The sequence below is a fragment of the Cervus canadensis genome, chromosome 5 (genome assembly GCF_019320065.1).
Source record: "Cervus canadensis isolate Bull #8, Minnesota chromosome 5, ASM1932006v1, whole genome shotgun sequence".
Classification (NCBI taxonomy): domain Eukaryota; kingdom Metazoa; phylum Chordata; class Mammalia; order Artiodactyla; family Cervidae; genus Cervus; species Cervus canadensis.
Window position 1 is genome coordinate 44,105,635 of NC_057390.1, and position 21,593 is coordinate 44,127,227.

General features: G+C 46.7%; 2 protein-coding genes and 1 non-coding gene across 3 annotated transcripts in view; 2 read left to right on the plus strand and 1 right to left on the minus strand.

Moving 5' to 3' along the window:
* The first annotated feature begins 4,661 nt into the window (after positions 1–4,661).
* Positions 4,662–12,751, plus strand: TGOLN2 (trans-golgi network protein 2). The gene is made up of 4 exons (XM_043468707.1): positions 4,662–4,774; positions 5,019–5,926; positions 7,985–8,068; positions 8,810–12,751. Exons 1-4 carry the CDS (start codon positions 4,729–4,731, stop codon positions 8,813–8,815), a joined length of 1,044 nt encoding a protein of 347 aa, XP_043324642.1. The 5' UTR covers positions 4,662–4,728; the 3' UTR covers positions 8,816–12,751.
* A 45-nt stretch (positions 12,752–12,796) lies between these two features.
* The window catches only part of RETSAT (retinol saturase), a 16,420-nt gene continuing 7,623 nt past the window's right edge, over positions 12,797–21,593 (minus strand). Inside the window, exons 6-11 of the mRNA XM_043468697.1 lie at positions 19,960–20,079; positions 15,576–15,714; positions 15,218–15,327; positions 14,976–15,142; positions 14,629–14,788; positions 12,797–14,426 (exon numbers count right to left, since the gene is read on the minus strand). Coding sequence (XP_043324632.1) covers positions 14,287–14,426; positions 14,629–14,788; positions 14,976–15,142; positions 15,218–15,327; positions 15,576–15,714; positions 19,960–20,079 — 836 coding nt within the window. The 3' untranslated portion in view covers positions 12,797–14,286. The remainder of the gene's footprint in view (positions 14,427–14,628; positions 14,789–14,975; positions 15,143–15,217; positions 15,328–15,575; positions 15,715–19,959; positions 20,080–21,593) is intronic.
* TRNAC-ACA lies at positions 17,390–17,461 on the plus strand. The gene has a single exon. It is a non-coding gene; the product is annotated as a tRNA-Cys (tRNA).

Below are 21,593 nucleotides of genomic sequence, written 5' to 3' on the forward strand. Positions count from 1 at the left end.
AGACAGTATATTAAAAAGCAGTGACATTACTTTGTCAACAAAGGTCCATCTAGTCAAGGCTATGGTTTTTCCAGTGGTCATGTATGGATGTGAGAGTTGGACTATAAAAAACGCTGAGCACCGAAGAATTGATGCTTTTGAACTGTGGTGTTAGAGAAGACTCTTGAGAGTCCCTTGGACTGCAAGGAGATCCAACCAGTCCATCCTAAAGGAGATCAGTCCTGGGTGTTCACTGGAAGGACTGATGCTGAAGCTGAAACTCCAATACTTTGGCCACCTCATGAGAAGAGTTGGCTCATTGGAAAAGACCCTGATGCTGGGAGGGGTTGGGGGCAGGAGGAGAAGGGGACGACAGAGGATGAGATGGCTGGGTGGCATCACTGACTCCATGGACATGAGTTTGAATAAACTCCAGGAGTTGGTGATGGACAGGGAGGCCTGGTGTGCTGCGATTCATGGGGTCACAAAGAGTAGGACACGACTGAGCGACTGAACTGAACAGGACCTTTTTATTTTCTTACTTTGGTTTATCTTTTTTTTTTTTAATTTTTCTATAGTGAACATATTAATTATAACAATTTGGGGGAGCCTTAATTATATATGCTGCTGCTGCTGCCATTGCTGCTGCTGAGTCACTTCAGTAGTGTCCAACTCTGTGCGACCTCACAGACAGAAGCCCACCAGGCTTCCCCGTCCCTGGGATTCTCCAGGCAAGAATACTGGAGTGGGCTGCCATTTCCTCCTCCAATGCATGAAAGTGAAAAGTCAAAGTGAAGTCGCTCAGTCGTGTCGGACTGTTAGCGACCCCACAGACTGCAGCCCACCAGGCTCCTCCATCCACGGGATTTTCCAGGCAAGTGTACAGGAACAGGGTGCGATTGCCTTCTCCAATTATATGCTAGATACTGTTAAATATGCTGTATGAATTATCTCACCCTCAACACTTTTATTCCCATTTCATAATGAAGAAATTGATACCTAAAACAATTAATTGCCCAAAGTCAGGTGAATTATTTATGCAATAAACATTAAAGAATAACGGGTTTCCTTGGTGGTTCGGTGGTAAAGAATCTGCCTACCAATGCAGGAGACATGGATTCAGTCCTTGGTCCAGGAAGACCCCACTAGCCTTGGAGCAACTAAGGCTTCACCACAACCATTAAGCCTGTGCTCTAGAACCTGGAAACCACAAATACTGAGCCCACACGCCTCAACTACCGAATCCTGCTTGCCCGAGAAGCCTGTGCTCCGCGACAAGAGAAACTGCCACTTTGAGAAGCCAATGCACTGCAACGAAGAGTAGTCGCCACTCACCGCAGCTAGAGAAAAGCCTGCGCGGCAGTGAAGACCCAGCACAGCCGAAAATAAATAAAATTTTTTAAAAATTAATTTTAAAAAGATAACCGGGACTATTTTTCTCCTATCAAATTAGCAGATTAAGCATAGTCACTAACCAAGGATGGGTAAGATAATAGCATGACTTAAACAAGCTGCTTAAGTTTTCTGAGGTTCTGTCTCAGGCACCTAATCAGTACCTGATTATCAACAGTAATCACTAACAGAAGAAAACGGAAAATAATTCAGAACTCCAATAATAAGGAAACTGTCACAAAATCAATGATAAATATAAATTTTTATGAAACCATTAACAGTCATGTTTGACAATATTTAAATTAATTAGGGGAGAGTGCCGTTTTACTCACGTTTGATGCTCACGTTTCCAGCTACCTCTCTGTTATTTCTACTTGACTGTCTCACAGGCAAGAATAAATTCAGTTTTAGTCCCCCAATCGTATTAAATCTGGCTTTCCACATCTTCCTCACATCACACCTCCCTCCCATAGCCAATCTATCTCCACGGCCTGTTGGTATTTCCTCCCAAATTTATATTGAGTCCAACCACTTCCCTCCATTCTCACTGTACCTATGCTAGTCCTCCTAGGACTACTGCAACAGCTTCCTAAATGTTTAACTCCTAAACACACTATTTTCTTCCCATCATCTGTATGAACACAACAGAAATTTTAAACAGCACGATACAAAACGATATATCCAATAATTGCAATTTGGGTGAAAATAATTATAGAATAAAAGACTGAAAACACTACTTAAGAAGCAGGGGGCGGGAGTATATTTATATTTATCCTACTTGTATTTGTTTTTAAAAATCACTGAATTGGAACTTGTGGAGGAGGGATAGAGAGCAAAAACATTCTTTTATTATTTATTTATTATTCGCTGCTCAGGCTTCCTCTTGTTGCAGAGAACAGGGGCTTCTCATTGCCACGACTTCTCTTGCTGCGCTGGGTTCTGTGTCACTGGGTTCAGTAGTTGTGGCCCACTGGCTTAGCTGCCCCATGGGACCAAGGATAGAACTCACGTCCTCTTCATCCGCAGGTGGATTCTTAACCACTGAACCAGAAGAGAAATCCCACAATAACTTTTTAGGGTTTTTAATTTAAAGATAATTGCTTCAGTAACTTTCTAATGTGAACTTTTCTTTTTTTTTTTTTTGATAGGTAATACTTTAATGTGATTTTAAACATACACAACGAGCTTATTCCATAGCATCTTACTTAATGGGGTAAAGCCAGAGGCATTCCTATGAAAATCAGGAACAAGACAATGATATCCACCATTCTCATTGCTATTTTACACTAAATATAAGGTAGCAGCCATGCAGTTACATAAGAGAAAGCAGTGAGAGGCCTAAGAATTGGAGAGAAAGGAGGAGGAAAGATAGCCTGGTTTTCGGAATATATATATCTGGAAGATAGTATAAACAACAGTTTAGTAATTAAAATACAGAAATCAATAATCTTCATATATACAAGTGATAATCGATTAGAAAAGAGACGCAAAGATTCTATTTATATGTATTACCAGGAAAAAAGAAGGTCAAGGCATCAAGAAATATGGAAAACCTCCATGAGGGAAGTTTTGAAACTCCCTTAAAGTCCCTATAAAGACAACAATAGAGGGGCATAAAAAGACATAAACTAGCAGAGGGAACAGAAAATTGAGAAATAAGTTTAAGTGTATATGGAAATACAACATTGAAAAATGTGGCACTTCAAATCAGTAGTGGAAAACATGGACTTTTTAATTAATGGGCAGTCCTTTGGGAAAAGGTAAAAAATTGTGTTCATATTTCACCATAAAACAAAATCCACATGAATCAGAAATTTAAACGTCAAACGAAATGAAACCATGAGTAAATGTCTTTCTTAACCTGGGAACAGGAAAACTTTTTTAATGTGACTGAGATCCAACAATAAAAGATTGTAAGTCTGATACATACAATGAAAAATAATTTGCATGGGGACAAAAAAAAAAGACAAACCTTATGGAAAGGAGGAAAAAATAAAAACACTAGGAAACCAAATACCAGATAATGACAGAGATTCAAAGCCTTAAGTAATAATAGTACAGGAAAGGAAAAACTATCAGGGTGCCAAACCCTAAAGCAGTGTAAATTATTCCTTTAATAAAACATCTAGCCTCTATTCAATAGACACTGTCGGTAAATGAGTAAGTTCTGTGGGACTCTGTAGTCTCACAACTGTTTCTCAAAGTTTGGTCCTAGGACAGTCTGCCCCAGAATTATCTGAGGTGTTTGTTAAACAAAATGCAGATTTCTTGGGCTACTCTTTTAGTTGCTGGATATTTAGTTGCTGGATATAAGAAAGCTTTTCCATCTAGGCAGAATAGATTTTTACTAATCATTTTAATACAGTAAGCTATGTTTGTTAATCTCAGGTATGAATAGGATTTACTACTTTTTAATACTGGAATGGTAAGTGGTCTTTAAAGTTACAAAAACCAAATTCAAAAGCACCTGAGAGAGAAACCCACTCAACCAAGTCATCAGATTAGGTATAATGGAAGTAATACAGCAGCTGACAGTAAACAAGTAATTTTGAAAGTTGAAGAATGAAGGGTGAGAGAAAACTGGCCAGGGCAAAAGGTGACTTTTAAAATCTTACAGGTCTAATGTGAACTTTTCAAAAAATAAATCCCATTTTGATTTTTCAACCGTTAGATCATATTACCTAATCAAAAATATTGCTTGCAAGACAGAAATACACTAAAACGTTGATAGTCACTACTCTGGAAGCGTGGGGCAGAGATTCTGTTTTCTACTTGTACTCATTCGGTGAATTTTCTAGCGTGAATGAGTAATTGACACGATCAGAAAACGGATGAACTTTTTAGAAAAGATCTTTGACACCGTTTCCGTGGGGATCAAAAGAGCAGGGAGCAGGGTTGCTAAGACTCCAGCTACAAAGGTGACAGGGTGGGTTTCTGTTTCCAGATTTCCACACGTCTGTGCGTTGCAGGGAAAGAGCCATGAGGGAGGGAGAAGATAGAAAGGCAGATAGAGGATGGGAGCGAGCAAGCGCCAGGCCCCAACGACCCAGTATTGTCTCGTAAGTACCAGAGCAAAGAAGGAAAGAGGGACTAAGTTTGTAGCGGCCGCTGCGGAGCTAGGAGAGCAGGGAAAGACAAATACGCCTTCTACACGCAACAATACAGCCCCGCCACCAGGAAAAGCAGTCACACCTCGCGGGAAACAGCGGAACACCACCTTGCCGGCCTTTTTGCCAATCCCTGCCCCTTGCCTGGGTGGGGCTTCGGTGACGCACACAGGAAGGGGCGGGGCATAACACTAAGCCCGCGTGCTGATCTCGCGAGAGCATTAGGGGGCGGAAGCGCAATCAGTGAAGGATGCGGTTCCCGGTTTCGTTCGTGTTACTGAGCGTCGTGGCAGCGGGTAAGAATTCCCCCCCGCCCCCACCCCACCGCAGTCCCAAGACCAGCCCCCAGTAATCCCACTCTCGCCCCCGGGCCCGTCATCTTCACCGTGGCCTGTCGGCCCCTGACCTCACTTCTTCCTTGCCCGAACCTCGCCACCGCTCCGCTCGCCAGCCCTCCCCTCCGGTTTGCCCGTTGCCACGTTCTGAGGAGTCCTTTTTCCCCGACTGCCTCTCTTCAGCCAGATAGTTTCTCTGTTTCAGACTTGCTGCTCAGTTCTGCTCCAGTCGCCGGAGCAGGCGGTCCAAAGGAAGTTCAGGCTTCTGCAGGAAGCTCCGGGCATCACGGCTTGATCGCTCAGCCACAAGAAGTCAGTAACCAAACCTTTCTAAATCAGACCGACGCGAAAACCGACACTGGCAGTGCCGGAACCGACCAGGGCCCGGAGAAAACCAACCCTGACAATTCGACAGACGAGCTGCGCCTCGAGATAACCGACACCGACAATTCGGTAGCCAGGCAGGGCTCCAAGAAAACTGACCCTGGCGATTCGCGAACCGAACACCACCCTGAGAGAGCCGACCCTGGCAATTCGGGATCGGTGCAGGGCCCCGCGACAACCGACTCTGACAATTCGGGAGCCAAGCAGCACCTGGAGAAAACTGAGACTGGCGATTCGGAAACCGAACAGCACACCGGGAAAGCCAACCCTGGCAATTCCCCCACAGACCAATCCAACAAGTTGGTCTCCAGCCCCTCTTCTGATAACAAGGAGTCCACCAAGCTTCATGTAAACACAGTAGCTGGCAAACCTCTGCAGACTTCCAGAACTGAACCTGGGGGAAAAGTGTTGGCAGACCCCTCTTCTCCCCAGCAGGAGGGAGAAGGTAAGCCCTTAGAACTAACTGAAGATGTGGAGCCCAAGGAGACTGAGGAAGGGGATACAGAGCCAGAGGAAGACGCACCACCCAAAGAAGAGAAAGAAATGGTTGGCCCTGCCTCCAGGGAGAACCGTGAAGGGACACTTTCGAATACCTGGAGTAAGAAGGATGACCTTTATAAGGATAACCTTGGAAATGCCAGTGCAGAGAGCAGCCACTTTTTTGCCTATCTGGTGACAGCAGCCATTCTCGTCGCTGTCCTCTATATCGCATACCACAATAAGCGGAAGGTAAGGCAAGAATGGCCTTAGGAGGAGGAGTAGGATTTCCTCCCCGCAGAAAGCCTGGTGTGTGAGTATCCATCACTCATCAGCCTGTAAGCCCTGGGAATTTTTTTTTATTTTTTTTTTTTGCCCTGGGAATTTAATAAACAAACTTCGGTTTTTTTTTTTTCCCTGAGATTCTGCCAGGGTTCTCTGTTGGGTTTTCTGGGGTTCTTTTTTTTTTTTTCCCTTTGTTTTAGAAATCATTTATTTTCACATCTGTTTCCTCTGAGTGCCCTCTGCTGTTGCGTCAGATGTGACGCTTAGTACATTATTATGATTTGACCCAAATGAAGGTCTCCTCCCATAATCTTGGAACTTAGAATCTTTCACATCCTGAGAGAGGACCTGAGGACCTGACAGTTTGTATGTAGTTAAAGCAGTGATCTTCCTGTTTTCAGTGCTTCCTGTCGTCTTATTTCTAGCTTCCTCTCCCAAGCGTTTGTCTTCCACCTGCAGAAACAAAGAATGGTTACAGAGTCTTCAGTACCAGCAGTAGAGCACCCAGGGGTTCTATGTTCTGCAGCTGAGTTTCTGATTAGAAGAAAGGTCAGAAATTGCATATGAATATGCTCATCTTTTACTTCAGCAGGGTTTGTTGTGTTGTTTAGTAATCACTCCCAAGGACAAAATGATTGCATTTCTTTTTTTGTTTTTAACTGCAATGTAAAAAAACATGAAGTGTAGTTGATTTACAATTTTGTGTTAGGTGTACAGGACAATGATTCAGTTTTTTTATATATATATTCATTTTCAGAGTCTTCCCCAAATGATTGCATTTCTTATGAGCCCTAAGAATTTAGTAGTTTCTAATAGTCTGACTAAAATTGAAGGGTTCAATTCATGATAGTCAAAAGGCCTAGGACTGTGAGAAGTGAGAGAAGACATTTAGTAAAAGTAGTACATTCCTGGGAATTCCCTGACAGTTAAGGGGTTAAGACTCCGTGCTTTCACTGCAGGGATCACAGGTTTGATCTCTGGTTGGGGTTCTTAAGATCCCCAATGCCACATAAATATGGCCATGAAAAAAAAAATTTTTTTTTAAGGTATATTCCTTATTCTACATCCAAGTGCTTATGGAGAGTTACCTTAAGTATGAAATGAGAGTGGTAAGGTTCAGATGAAGTAAAGTGTGGGGTGAAAGAGTACATTTGCAGATTAGAAGTAATTATTGCTTAATATTAAGATAAAAGGAGGGGGACTTGCTTAGCCTGAAGGAGTCTCAGTTGGGGAGGAGTTGGCAGTTCTTTTCACTGTGTTGTTGTTCAGTCACCAAGTCCCATCTGACTCTTTGTACCCCAAAGACTGTAGCATGTCAGGCTTCCCTATCCTTCACAATCTCTTGGAGTTTGCTCAAACTCATGTCCATTGAGTCGATGATCCCATCCAACCATCTCATCCACTGTCACCCCCTTCTCCTCCTGCCCTCAATCTTTCCCAGTGTCAGGGTCTTTTCCAGTGAGTCGACTTTTTGCATCAGGCGGCCAAAGTATTGGAGCTTCAGCTTCAGCACCAGTCCTTCCTATGAATATTCAGGGTGGATTTTCCTTAGGATTGACTGGCTCAATCTTCTTGTAGTCCAAGGGACTCTCAAGAGTCTTCTCCAGCACCACAGTTAAAAGCATCGATTCTTCAGCACTCAGCCTTCTTTATGGTCCAACTGTCACATCCATACATGACTACTGGCAAAACCATAGCTTTGACTATACAGATCTTTGTCAGCAGAGTGATATTTCTGCTTTTAAATAGGCTGCGTTCTCTTGAGTAAATCACACAGACTCCAGCTGACTAGAGCCTAGAACAGCTGTCTTGCACCTGTCATTTCCTGTTTAGGATAAAGGATTCTGACATAACTAGGCCCTGTTCTCCTTATAATTGTCAATAGGGCCTTTCTGTAAATGGCCTACTCCTTTTGCTGTCAAGATCATTAACAAATGGGCCGCCAGGTGATTACCTATAATTTCAGAGACTGAAATCTGTCACCATAAAGTCACTTGCTAATCACTCTCTTGTCCTTTTCCCCAGATTATAGCTTTCGTCCTGGAAGGAAAAAGATCCAAAGTTACACGGCGGCCAAAGGCCACTGACTACCAACGTTTGGACCAGAAGGTAAGAGGAGGGAGGAATACGCAATCTCAGATGGACACAGCCATGGGCTTGTGTTTGGTATAGCGGCAGCAGCTGATTCTGGGGGTGTTGTTTACCATTGCTTCTGCCCCTCCCAGACCACAGCATACAAACATCCCTGTAAGCATGTCTGCAGTGTTAGTGCTAGAAGATTCTCAGAACCTCTGCAACATCTTCCTTCAATAGATGAGGAAGCTCAGATTCAGAAACGCTGTGATTTTTTTTTTTTTTTCTGAAAGTCTATTGAATTTGTTGCAGTGTTGCTTCTGGTTTCCTTTTGGTTTTTTTGGCAGGTGAGGCATGTGGGAATCTTAGCTCCCCAAACAGGGATCGAACCTGCACCCTTGCATTGGAAGGCAGTGTCTTAACCATGGGACCAATGCAATCCCATTGGGAAGTCCCAAAACACGTGATCTTTTCCCCCTTAGTTTCTGGAAAAATCAAGACCTCAGAGCAATTCCCTCGACTCCCTGCCTATACTTTTCACACTTGACCAGCACTTAACAAGATTTAACAGGCATTTGACTCACCCTGAGAATTGGGATTAAAATCTTTTATCTGTTGCTCTTTGTACAGTGAGGGTCAGTTTGTCTTCATTTTGAATTTTTCCACTGGACTGAAAATCCTAGATCTCTTCCCCTCAGCCCCAGCATCCCAGCAGTAAGATATATTCCTCTGAAAACAGATGAAAGTTACCAATGGATTGTATTGCTCTCGTTTCAGATTTGATTTTTTCTGTTCTTGAGAACCTTGTCCTGCCTGCTGATTTGTCTCTAAATCAAGAATAATGAAGAGAAAAACACTGTGACCTAAGAGACACCCCCTCCTCCAGGGTTTGGTGGCAAGTCGGGGCTAGCAGAGGTGGGGAAGGGGCATTGCTTTAGTTTTTGCACCTGCACTTTGGTGACTTTGTCCTCCTGTGTTCCCGTTATTTATGCTGGTGTCTTCCAGGCTGTCCCCCTCTGAGTGTGAGTGGAGGAGCATGTGGGCACCCAGCTGTGACCAAAGGGAGATCCTGGCCCTTGGTAGGTGCCCTGCCTGGGGCCTTGGCTTAAAGGTGGTTAGCCCTTGAAAACACCATTGCACTCAACACTATTTACCTTTGAGGGCCTAGGAGAAAACTGCAGGTTAAGGCCCATTGCTCCCAAGGCCTTTTCCTTTGTGGGGATGTGTACCCCACAAAAGATAGAGAAGATGGTAACTGCTGATGGCCTGAGGGCTCCTGTGAAAACGATTCTCTTCAAAGTCTCCAGCAGCAAACCAAAACGGGCTTTCTTGCCCTTGAGTCCAGCCTGCCTAGTGCAAGCTCTTCATGCTCTTCTGACAGTTTCATATCACTTAAAACAAAGTGAATCCAGTTGCATTTAGTTGTACTGAGCAGAAAACTGAACTTGGGGATTCTGGGAGGAAAGCTTAAAGCCACTGTTCCCTGTCACAGATGTTTTAAAAATAACAGTTAACGATATTGAAACACTGTGTTTATGCCTGCTTACCATCCTTACAGGAACTTTTTGAAGTAGAGTGAGTTCATGCTTTGAAAGCATGTAGGACTGTTTGGTTTGGGTCTGCATTTTTTTAAAGGACTTTTAAGAAACAGGCTTCCCACAAATTCTTATTTTGCCTTTATTGCCTAAAATATTTGTACTATATTTACAAACAGATTATACTCCCTTGTTTACCTAAGTCTAGTTAAGGGTCCTCTTATCTGATATAAAATGGTAAGGCTAATTAGTAAAAATTCCCCCCTCTGTCCCATGTCAGGGGTTATTAAAGTTTGAGAAATTTAGAGAATTCCCTGGGGAGTAACCAAGGGTAACCTAGATAAGACCATTGTTTGAAGTTTCATTTAAATGTGCTACCCTATTATAGAGAGCCTAAAGAGAGTTGTTTCTGCAAAGAAGGACCTGAAAGAGAATAGCTAATCTCAGGGAAATTCTAAGAAAGTAGGAAGTGAGAGGAAGAGGGTGAGTTCTGGGCTGTTGAAGAAGTCTGGTGGAAAAAGGGGCCATAGTGTTTGCCATGGTATCTTCCACCTCACTTAAAACAGCCCATGACTGAGTGGAGATTTTCATCCTCTCCAGGTGACATTTGTAAAGGTGAGGAATGAAGACTCTTGGCATCATCCCCTAAGACCATGGTTACTTTATTTCCTTCTCTGTCTCCCTCTTCCCTGCCTTTCTTCCTCCCCTCTGATGTTTTCTACTTCTGCCTGTCTCCACTGGCACCATTTTCCTTCTATGTGTGTGCCCAGATTCTCTGCTCCCATCCATCCTGTTTGTGGTCCATTCTGCTGTTCATCTTCTCCAGGAAGTATAGCTTATAGCTTCCATTCCCTTGCCATTCATCCTCCTCATAACCTTTACTGTCTTTCTGCCAAGAATGTTTTCCCAGAGGTTCAGATCACCAAATCCAGTGGCTTGTTCTCAAAGCTTAGTCGTGTCCTGAACAGAATTGAACACCTACACCATCCAAGTTCAGCCTCCCCTCTGTGGTCTCTGTGCCCTGGCTTCTGACAACTCCTCTGCCTTCCCTGCGCTGGTGGCGGAGAATGCCTGCAAAGATAGGTCTACCTCTGTGTCTCCTCAGAAATTTATTCATTCTTTAGCCTCTGGATGAGTGACTGATGAGTGACTCCCAAGTTTCTATCTTCGGCCTAGTTCCCAGAGAACCCTGTCCTGCCGTGTGGTGAACATTTCAGCTTGTCATCCTGTTGTCACTGAAACAGAATTTCTCTTCTTCTACACATTAAGCCGCCCCTCTCAATTGCCCAGTCTTTTTAATCATCTTGAGTCCAAGCTGACATTTTTATCTCTTGGCACAAAACTCCTATCCATTAAAAAGAAAAATATCTCTAGCTACAGTCTTTCTTTCCAATTTCCTTGTTTCCCTGACCCACACCCCCACCCATTTCACTATCCTTCTGGATCTTTTTTTTTTCCCTGGGAGCCACCTTCATTGATCTCTTGTCCACTTCGTCTTGTGTGTGTAGAGACCAGAGTGATCCGAAGCTTCTGTCTTGTGGCTCTGAGAATCAAGCTCATGGACCCTGGTGTTTACAGCTCTGCAGGCTGGTGATGTCCTACGCATCTTTCCCTGCATCCTTCCGGGGCCTAAGGCCCCTCTTGTCAGGCAACCATCAGGCCTCGACATCCTTGCTACATTCTCCAGTCCCTGGCTTCTGGTGGCTGTTTTTCAGTTAGGGCACACCCCCTTCTCTTCTTTCCTTTGCCTCCCCAAAACCTGTTTTTTCAGGCCCCAGCTCCAGTTTGCCCATGCACCTTCCTAATCCCCCACCTCACCTGATCAGCTCTTCCTGTTTTACTCCAGTAAACAGAATGTCACTTGCGCATTTTGGAACTAAAGCAGAGCATAGCAGTCAGTATCTGACATCTCTGTCTGATCTCCCCAAGAAAATGAAGCTCCTCGCGGCAGCGCCCATGGCACCATCTGCAAATCTGCCTCACATGGGGCAGTCCCTGGGGACCTGAGTTCATTTCTCCTCACAATGGAGACATGCTCTTTCTTTAGGACATCTGGCTGTGACCTGACTGATGCCTCACACACCGCTTTCCGGCTGCTGGTTGCTGCCCTTATTGATGGATTTTGCTAGAAAGGAGGAGAGCAGAAAGTAAGATTGGTTTCAGGCACCGAGAGCAGGTTGGCACCAGGTGGACACATACGTATTGTGGAGTCCATGTAGCTTCACTTTTTGAGCCTCTGAGCAGGATGATTTCTTGTGTGAAAGAATACAGTCGAGTTTAAGTTTCACTTTAGAAATTGCACTGAAAGAAATCTCCCACACCAAAGGAAAAGTTGTCTTCTGGGTCATTGTCGTTTTGAAGATAGACTCTTTGAATCGTGTTTTCCTAGAGATTGTGTAGATGAGGGTGAGCTGGTGGTAGGGGAAGGATCTCTCTAGCCAGGGGTGGGGCGCGGGGCAGGCAGGAAAGGTGCCCTATCCAGTCAGCTCTGTGCTTGCTTTGTCGCCCAGTTTTTGGTTGAAGAGTGGTTTCTATTTGGAGGAATCTGTGCTTTAGAATCATTTGAAGAGTCTACCTAAAAAGGCTAAGTTAACTCAGAAAGACCTGACAACTAGCTCTGTACACTCACATTTCTTGCCACATGATGGCTTTTCGTGAAACTTTTGGTGATAGACCTCTAAACCTCTCAAATTCCCAATAGTGATTCTCATTTCCTCCTCCCATTTCACATCATTTAATTCACAAGCCTGCCCCTCGTTTTGGGAGGGTGACTTGGTATGGAATGCTGCTGCATGTGAGATGAAAACTGGCAAACCTTGCACATGTTCTGAATCATTTGAGCAGGGAGGAGAGTACACTGTACACCAGACCCTGTACTTCTGCCAGCTATCTCCTAAACATTCTAGGTGGGACCATTGTATCTGGCTTTGCCTTGTGTAAGAAGGAAACCTGGGGAGAGATTTCTCAAATTTAACTATATCCAGAACCAAGACTGAATCTCAGCCCAGTTCCATGAAGTCACATGTGGATTTCCCAAATACCCCAATCTTGAAACTCCTCATAAAGGCATTGGGTCTGAGCCTTATCAGGTTTCAAGCTGCCAACAAAGCCAGCTTCCTCACACTCTTTGGTATTCCTTTAATTCAGAACTCTTTAAAGTGTTCAATAAATGGTTGATTGCTGAGGTTGTTTCCCTTCTTATTTGTTCACCCAATTAGCAGAATACCACTGTTTTGCAATGTTTTATTTTTCTAGCTTGTAACTTAATGATGAGTTATTTCTTTAAAGCTTATTTGGTCCAACCATAAGTATTTTTCCATATAATGTTTTACTGAGCTTCTGTGAATGCCATCACCACGTAGTTTTGTATCTCTGCACAGAAACCAAAATAAATTTCAAATATTAAAGCTATAAAATTAATTAATTTTTTCCTCTTTTTAAAAAAAGTATAGTTGATATACATTGTATTAATTTCAGGTGTACAACATAGTGATTTGACATTTGTATACATTACAAAATTGATAACAATAAGTCTAGTAACCATTTGTCCCCATATGAAGTTATTTTAGTATTAATGATTATATTGTACCTCTTAATCCCGCTCTAATGGTTATTAGTACTGCATTAAAATTGACTGAAATAAGGCACGTTAATAAGGAAAAGTTCTTTTTTTTTTAACCTTTAGCACCTTCACTCACCTTCCCACCCAATCCCCATGTAAGTTCCAAACACTGGAAACGCATTCCCAAGCGTTGCACACATTCTGTAACTTTCCATGACCTGATCCTTACTTCCAACCCCATTCCTCCTCACCAGGCAGCCCTGATTCTAGGTCAGAGGTAACTGGGCTGCTCGTCATAATACACTCATTACCTCCCAGTGTTTGTCCTTTGCTGTACCCTTGGCTGGAATGCTTTCCGCCTGTGTCAACCCCAGTGAAGCTGTCTTTCTAGGCCTCTGCCCTGACTGCTGTGTAGTTTAGGAAGCTACGCCTTGGGGCTCAGGCCCTGAGGTCTGGGAGGGAATCCTGGTGCTGACACGGTGAGAACCCAGCGTGACCCCAATCATAAGGAAAACAAGCCTAGGCCCCTGCCGCATACGAATTGGATGTTCTCCTATAACGTATATACCTTGCTAGCTAACGCGTCCTGTCCACTGCCAGCCCCCACATCCACATGGGCCATATCACAGGAGTTTCCCCACACTCAGAAGAGCCACTGGAACCAGAAAAATAGGATCTGCATCCTCTGATCCTGTGGAACTACAAGCCAAACCATGCTCACCAGACACCTTCTCTCTGTTGCGTAGAACTCCTGCAGTGAGGCACTAAGGGGGAACCGGAGGAGAAGCCTCAGGCCAACGGGACCCCCCTGCTTCAGCTGACCCAAGCTCTCAAGGGTTCTAGCCACCTGATGAGAATATTCCATTTGATGGCTCAGACTTAGGAGGTGTGGGTGTGGGATGCAGAGCGCAGCTTGACGGGTCATGAAAGCCACCCATGTCAGTAGCCCACACTGGGCGTTTTGTAGGAACAGCATGTTCTAAAAGGTGTGAAGGAGCTTCAGTTAAAGAACCACCATCTATGCTAGACCTGTGTGTTGGACCTGTATCCAAAAATGAGAAACAATAATTAGAGTGCTTTACGTGATCAAGGAACTAATGCAGAAAAACAGGTGAGGCAGGGGATGTGCCAGTTACTCTGACTCCTCCCTGAGCCAACTAATTCTTTTTCTTCTGGGCCTGGATCCGCGATCTGAGCTTCTGAAGGTCTGAGTACAAGTTCCGCTTCAGGATGGCGCTGCTGCACAGCAAGGCCCCTTGCAGGGCTCCAACCAACCCACAGGTGACAATGTCGTGGCCTGGGGGACAAGAGCGGAGGCCTGTGAGCATCCCTCCACCCCACCTCCAAGCAGGGTAGTGGGAAGACAGGGGCCCCTGAGCCAGGGCCACAGAGATGCCTTCGGTCTAGGACCAGGGGCCCCAGCCACCGAGGCAACAGAAACAGCACTCTGAGTGACAGTGAGGCCCAGCTTTCCTGGCAGGATGGGGCCTTCAGCGTACCTGTCAAGTAAAGGTTCGGGATGGGGCTCTGGGCCCTCATGGAGGCCATCGCACCAGGATGCAGGCGGCCCAGGTCATGGTCAGCCCCGTAGCAGGCCCCTTGGGGAGCCGCCAGGTAGAACTGATTGCTCAGCGGGGACCCTCCAGTCACACTGTCCACCTGAAGAGGCAAAAGAGGTGGCCGAAGAGTGGGAGGGGGACCTTGTGAGACCCTCGCCTCTTCCTTCCCTGCCCCTGCACGAGCTGCCAGCCAGCATGGGCTCCCCTGGAGCTCAGTCACCCCAGGCCTCATTCCCAGCCCCACAGAAGGGGCAGAGATGCACCGACCACCAACTCTGCCCTCCTACCTTCCCCTCCAGATGTGGGAACTGCTTCAGGAAGACCGACATAGCGGCTTCAACAAAGGAGCTCTTGAGGGTCTCGTAGGCACTGCTCCGCTTTCCCTGGGGCTCGTCCTGCCACTCCTTGAACCACTCGTATGAGGCGGGTGCTAGCACGATCGCTGCTGACCGGTCTGGGGACGCAGAGCCGGGTCACTGCTACTGCCCCTACCCACCCAAGCCCCAGCTCCCAGCACATCAAGCCTCACCTGGGTACCGGTCCTCCCAAGTTGGGTCCTTGGCCGAAGGGAAGCAAATGAAGAGAATAGGCATGTGCGTGGCGGCCTTGTCCCCAGGCAGAGAGACATAGTGCTCCATCCTGGGGAGGAGAGGGGCTGTTGGTCCCGGCCATGTTCCCCACAGCCACCAGCCCCACCCCGAGCACAGCTCATCCCCAGGGACCACCAAGGGATGAAACCAAGGCATAGCCCAGGTGGGAAAAAATCCTTTTGGAGTGGATTCTTGCCCATCTCCTCGCATCTTGTATCCTGCTGCTTCTCTCCTAGCATCTGTGGCTCTGGGGGACCAGGCTGCTACCCTTCCTGCACATGTACACCCATGCCTTACGCTTTGTCCATGTCTTTGTCAAAATAAATATAGTAGTTGCTGGTCGGCAGCCCCAGGTCCTTCTTGGTGCCTCGGAGGCAGATGAAGACAGAGATCATGCTCAGGCCGGGCCGAACCATCCCCAGCTGCCGCTTCACACCTGCAGAGAGTTAGGAGAGCCATGAAAAGGAGACCACCAAGATCTGCTGCCGCCCCAGGAGCCTTCAGACACCTGCTCGCCTCATCTGTAGCCTCAGCTGTTTGGACCACTCGGCCTGCTCCTCAGTCTCCTGCCTGTGATGGCCATGGCCCCAGACATCTGCTCTGAGTGCCTTGAGAAGCAGAGATGCCAGCTCCCTGAGCCATTCACAGCATCTGTGTGATGGCCCCATTGTCACCTTAATGCCTAAGTTAAGAGCAGGGACTTCCCTGGTGGTAAAGAATCCATCTGCCAATGCAGGGGATGCAGGTTCAACCCCTGGTTAGGGAAGATCCCATATACCTCAGAGCCCGTTTGCCACAACTTCTGAGCCTGCGCTCTAGAACCCGTGCTCCAAAACAAGAGAAGCCACTGCACTGAGAAGTCTGTGCACCACAAGAAAGAGTAGCCCCTGCTCACAACTAGAGAAAGCCCACGTGCAGCAACAAAGACTAGCACAGCCAATAAATGAATGTTATGAGCAAAGGACAGGGCTCCACGTGACAAAGACCACGGCTGTGAACAGTAGTCTGTTATAAGCCTTGGCTTCAGTATTAAGTTGAATACAAACCATCTAATGAGGAAAAGTGAAAATGTTAGCCCCTCAGTCATGTCCGACTCTTTGCAACTCCATGGACTATAGCCTGCCAGGCTCCTCTGTCCATGGAACCTGGCAGGTTACAGTCGATGGGGTCACAAAGAGTTAGACAGGACTGAGCGACTAACTTACCCCCCCACACACATACACACATAAAATAGATAACTAATGAGAACCTACTATATAGCACAGGAAACTACTCCGTGCTCTGTGGTGACCTAAAGGGGAAGGAAATCTAAAAATGAAGGGATATATGTGTACATATAATTGATTCACTTTGTTCTACAGCAGAAAGTAACAAAACACTGTAAAGCAACTATACTCCATTAAAAAATCAATTAAAAAAAAGAACCTTGGGTCTCAAATCAGTCACACAACGATGAGACCAAACCCTACTGCTCCAGACCAGCCTCAGCTCCTTTACTTATTTTGTCAATGAGTCTTCCTCACTCAAAAAAATGTCCTCTTTAAAACATCCCCAATAATGTCCAAGCTCAGCCCCAGAATTTAAGAAAGACACTCCTATTCACAAAGACTCCCTCGGTCTGATCACCTCACCACCATACCCTCGACCCCAACCAGCACTGCCTTGTCCCCAAGGCCACCAGATATCCTGTTTCCATCTCAGAGACAGAGACAGAACTGTCAGAATCTCTACCCCAAACAGCTGGAAACATCAGGAATCCCAGGAGTCTCTGGGGCCTCTAGGTTGACCATCACTGCCACCACTGTCTGAAATGTTCTCAAACTGGGATTCTTCCAACTCCCACTCAGGAGGGGTGGCTGGTCCTTCAGACAGGTGGAGCAGGGAGGGTGCTGGCACAGGAGACTGTCTTCAGGGCTGAGATACATAGGAGCAGTGGAAGCTGTACCTGCCAGTGAAGGAGGGGCAAGCTCCCTTTTTTGTTTTTGCACCCAGCACCATGTGACCAAAATAGAATTTGGGGATGGGAAAGAAGGCTGGAGTGGAATAACCAAGTCAAAACCATGTACTGTCTTTGGTGGCGGGGGGGCGCAGAGGTTGACTAAGGTGGCGCTTCCCTGGTGGCTCAGTTGGTAAAGAATCTGCCTACAATGCAGGAGACCCAGGTTCGATCCCTGGGTTGGGAAGATCCCCTGGAGAAGGAAATGGCAACCCACTCCAGTTTTCTTGTCTGGGAAAGCCCATGGAAAGAGGAGCCTGGTAGGCTACAGTCCATGGGGTCACAAAAAAGTCAGACACAACTTAGTGACTAAACAATAACTAGCTGGAACAAGGAGAGCCCACAAATACAGGACTAATCTTCCCCTCTATCTCTAAACATGGAAAGGAATTTTCATAAAATACAGAACTCCCTCATAGGGTCCTTTCCTTATTCACTTAGGTTGTATGAACATTAAGTGTAAAAGAAATTATGTTCTTTACACATGTGGCTTGGGGTAAAGAATCCGCCTGCCAATGCAGGAGACACAGGAGACTTGGGTTTGATCCCTGGGTGGGGAAGATTCCCTGGAGGAGAGCATGGCAACCCATTCCAGGATTCCTGCCAAGAGAATCCCAAGGACAAAGGAGCCTGGCAGGTTATAGTCCACGGGGTTGCAAAGAGCAAGATACAACTGAGCACACACACACAAACAAAAAACAAATTTTGTTCTTAATGCCTCTTAGATTCAAAGGAGACTAGGAATCATTCTAGGCAGGAAAATACTTTCACTTTTTCTTTTTTTCTTAAGGTGTCCCTCCAATAACTCGATGTCATTTATTTGCATTCCCTTCCTTGTGGATTTTTTGTCACCTGAGGAAGTGCACTTGATGAGCACCCGGGCCCATCGGGAGACAGCGTCAGGGTTCAAAGGTCCTGGGAGTGAGGGAGGTTGGAAGTACCAAAGGCCACTGGGCGGTCTCTACCTCACGCCACGCAGCTCACCCAACCTGAGAGAGGGGAGGCCTTCGCTGGCAACAGACATTGGCCGAGGCCCAGTGAAAGGAGGCAAAGGGCTGAGGGCCTGTTTCCCAAGTGCACGTCCTGTACCCCAGAGACAGTCACAGCGGCCGCTGACCCTCTCCCCGACCAGGAAAGCCAAGACCTCACTTTTCTACTGGGCCTCCTTCCCAAGTTCCCCAAGAACCCTCCAGAGTGGATGCTCCTTGTACTGGGCTCTAGGCTCCTCCTCAGGTTTCCACTCCAAACGCATCTTGGGCTGCTCCTTACTCCCCACCTCCCGCCCCAGCCAGAGGCCTGGACACAGAACCCTCTCTCTCACCCTCCTAGATCACTGGCCCCTTCCTGGCCAGTGGCCTCCTTCACTCAATCATATGGCGAGCTGCCAGCTCCATTTCCAAATGGTGACGCCCCAGCTAACCCTGGCTCAGCCACTCTGTCCCCTGTGAGCTGATCCGCTCTCCTCCTCCTTACAGTAAGGCCTTCTCTCTGGAAGCCATGTTTTCCAGCCCAGAGGGGACCAGGAGTCCAGGCTTAGGAGTCAGAAACGTCAGCCTCTTCCTCTCCACTTGGCTGCCTCCAGCTGGGTGGGCCTTGGGCAGTGATTCACCTGTGTGCCTCCATTTCCCCTGCCATCAACATGAGCTCTCTACCCAGCAGCTGAGGATCAAATGCAAGGACAAAGGTAAAGCTCGCACACAAACATGCCTCCCCACCCAAAACCACAAGCTTTCGTTTTTGGACACAGCCTGTCAGTGGAGATGACTGGCATGTGTGTTCGTGCTCAGTCATGTCCAACTCTTGGCAAACCCATGGACTGTAGCCCACCATGCTCCTCTGTCCATGGGATTATCCCACCAAGAATACTGGAGTGGCTTGTCATTTCCTCCTCCAGGAGATCTTCTCCACCCAGGGATTGAACCCGAGTCTCCTGCATCTTCTTCACTGGCAAATGGATTCTTTACCACTGAGCCACCTGGGAAACCCAGAGATGACTGGACTGAGGCTTATTTCTATCTGGGTCCCAGGTTTTGAGAGCAGGGCTTCAGGAGAAGAAGCCAGGAGGGTACCCCTGCAGCCTCAGCACCAATACAAAGCTGGTTCCTGCAGAGGCAGGAAAACATAACATTAGGTCCCAAATAAGGCCCACAGCAATATCATCAAGAACTTCGTCTCCACTCCAGCCTTCCCTTCCCTTAACAGCAATGTCAGGCCACACTTCCTGACACCAAACAAGTGCAAAATTAAGGAAAGAAGCAAAATTCCCATGGCAAACTTAATGAAAAACCCAGGAAACATTCCTTTAAGACTCAGTCCACCATCATTAGCTATCAGGGAGATGATCTAAGTCAAGGGAAACGGAAATGGGCAACTGGGACTGGAAACTTGAAAGAGGAAAGGGAAACGCGGTTGAGGTTATCAGGGGAAGGGGTGTAAATTTGCCAAGAGATAAAAACTAAAGGGTCTTTGGGGAGGATACAGTACAAAGGAAGTTGATCCCACCCCCTAAACAGAGGCCTGCTGGGGATGGATGTTATTAATAGAAATTGGTGTGCTCACCTTTTCTATAAGGAGGGTGAAAGGGCAGCCCTGATGCTGGGGGAAGCATCAGCCAGGCTGAGTCAGCTGGAAGCAGAGGGCAGGTCCAGGGCACTTGGAGGAGAGCCACGCAACTCATTTGTTTACCTGGCAGACAGCGGGCCTGCTCTGGCAACAAGCGCTCGTAGGTGTTGAACAATCCCGCATCGGAGATCACGATGGGGCAATAGATGTTCACCAGGTCCTCACCCTTCTTCACAGTGACACCTGCAGGCACAAGAGCTTGGCTGAGGTTCTGTGCACTCCAAGAAGTCAAGAAAGGCCCCCATTCCTACCCCACCCCCATCTCTCCCACACTGACCCAGGCAGGTGGGCCCCAGCTAAAACTGCAGAGTGAGGGATCAGCCCAAAGCACTGCCTACAAGGCCCAAAAGATCCACAGTCCCCACACTGGCTTTCTAGCTCTCTACCTGATATGGGAGCTCTTCTCCTTAGCTACCAGCCAACCTCCACACTAACTCTGACAGAGCCTGTGAGCTGACAGCCTTCATTAGAATACCAGGTCCTTCTTTACTGTTGCCAGAGTTTTTGGTTCCAACACACTCTCTTTTAAACCCTCCAGTGACACCTCAACCTCTAATTAAACTCCAGACTCTCGTATCAGCCTTCTGTGATGTGCTCCCTTCTGTGCATCCAGCCTCATCTCTGACTGACCATTTTCACCAAACTATTAGATAGGACTGGCCAGGGGCGGTGGCTGAGAGGAGCTACCCCACGTCCAAGGAGTGGCGGCTGCACGGGCGCAGGAGGGCCGAGGGGAGCTACTCCACGTTCAAGGTCAGGAGGGCGGCCGTGAGGAGATACTCCTCATCCAAGGTAAGGAGCAGCAGCTGCGCTTTGCTGGAGCAGCCGTGAAGAGATACCCCACGTCCAAGGTAAGACAAACCCAGGTAAGAGGCTAGGTGTTGAGAGAGGGCATCAAAGGACAGGCACACTGAAACCATAATCCCAGAAAACTAACCAATCTGATCACACGGACCACAGTCTTGTCTAACTCAATGAAACTAAGCCATGCCATGTGGGGCCACCCAGGATGGACGGGTCATGGTGGAGAGGTCTGACAGAATGTCATCCACTGGAGAAGGGAATGGCAAACCACTTCAGTATTCTTGCCTTGAGAGCCCCATGAACAGTATGAAAAGGCAAAATGATAGGATACTGAAAGAGGAACTCCCCAGGTCGGTAGGTGCCCAATATGCCACTGGAGATCAGTGGAGAAATAACTCCAGAAAGATTGAAGGGATGGAGCCAAAGCAAAAACAACACCCAGTTGTGGATGTGACTGGTGATAGAAGCAAGGTCCGATGCTATAAAGAGCAATATTGCATAGGAACCTGGAATGTTAGGTCCAAGAATCAAGGCAAATTGGAAGTGGTCAAACAGGAGATGGCAAGAGTGAATGTCGACATTCTAGGAATCAGCAAACTAAGATGGACTGGAATGGGTGAATTTAGCTCAGATGACCATTATATCTACTACTGTGGGCAGGAATCTCTTAGAAGAAATGGAGTAGCCATCATGGTCAACAAAAGAGTCCAAAATGCAGTACTTGAATGCAATCTCAAAAATGACAGAATGATCTCTGTTCGTTTCCAAGGCAAACCATTCAACATCATGGTAATCCAAGCCTATGCCCCAACCAGTAACACTGAAGAAGCTAAAGTTGAATGGTTCTATGAAGACCTACAAGACCTTTTAGAACTAACACCCAAAAAAGATAT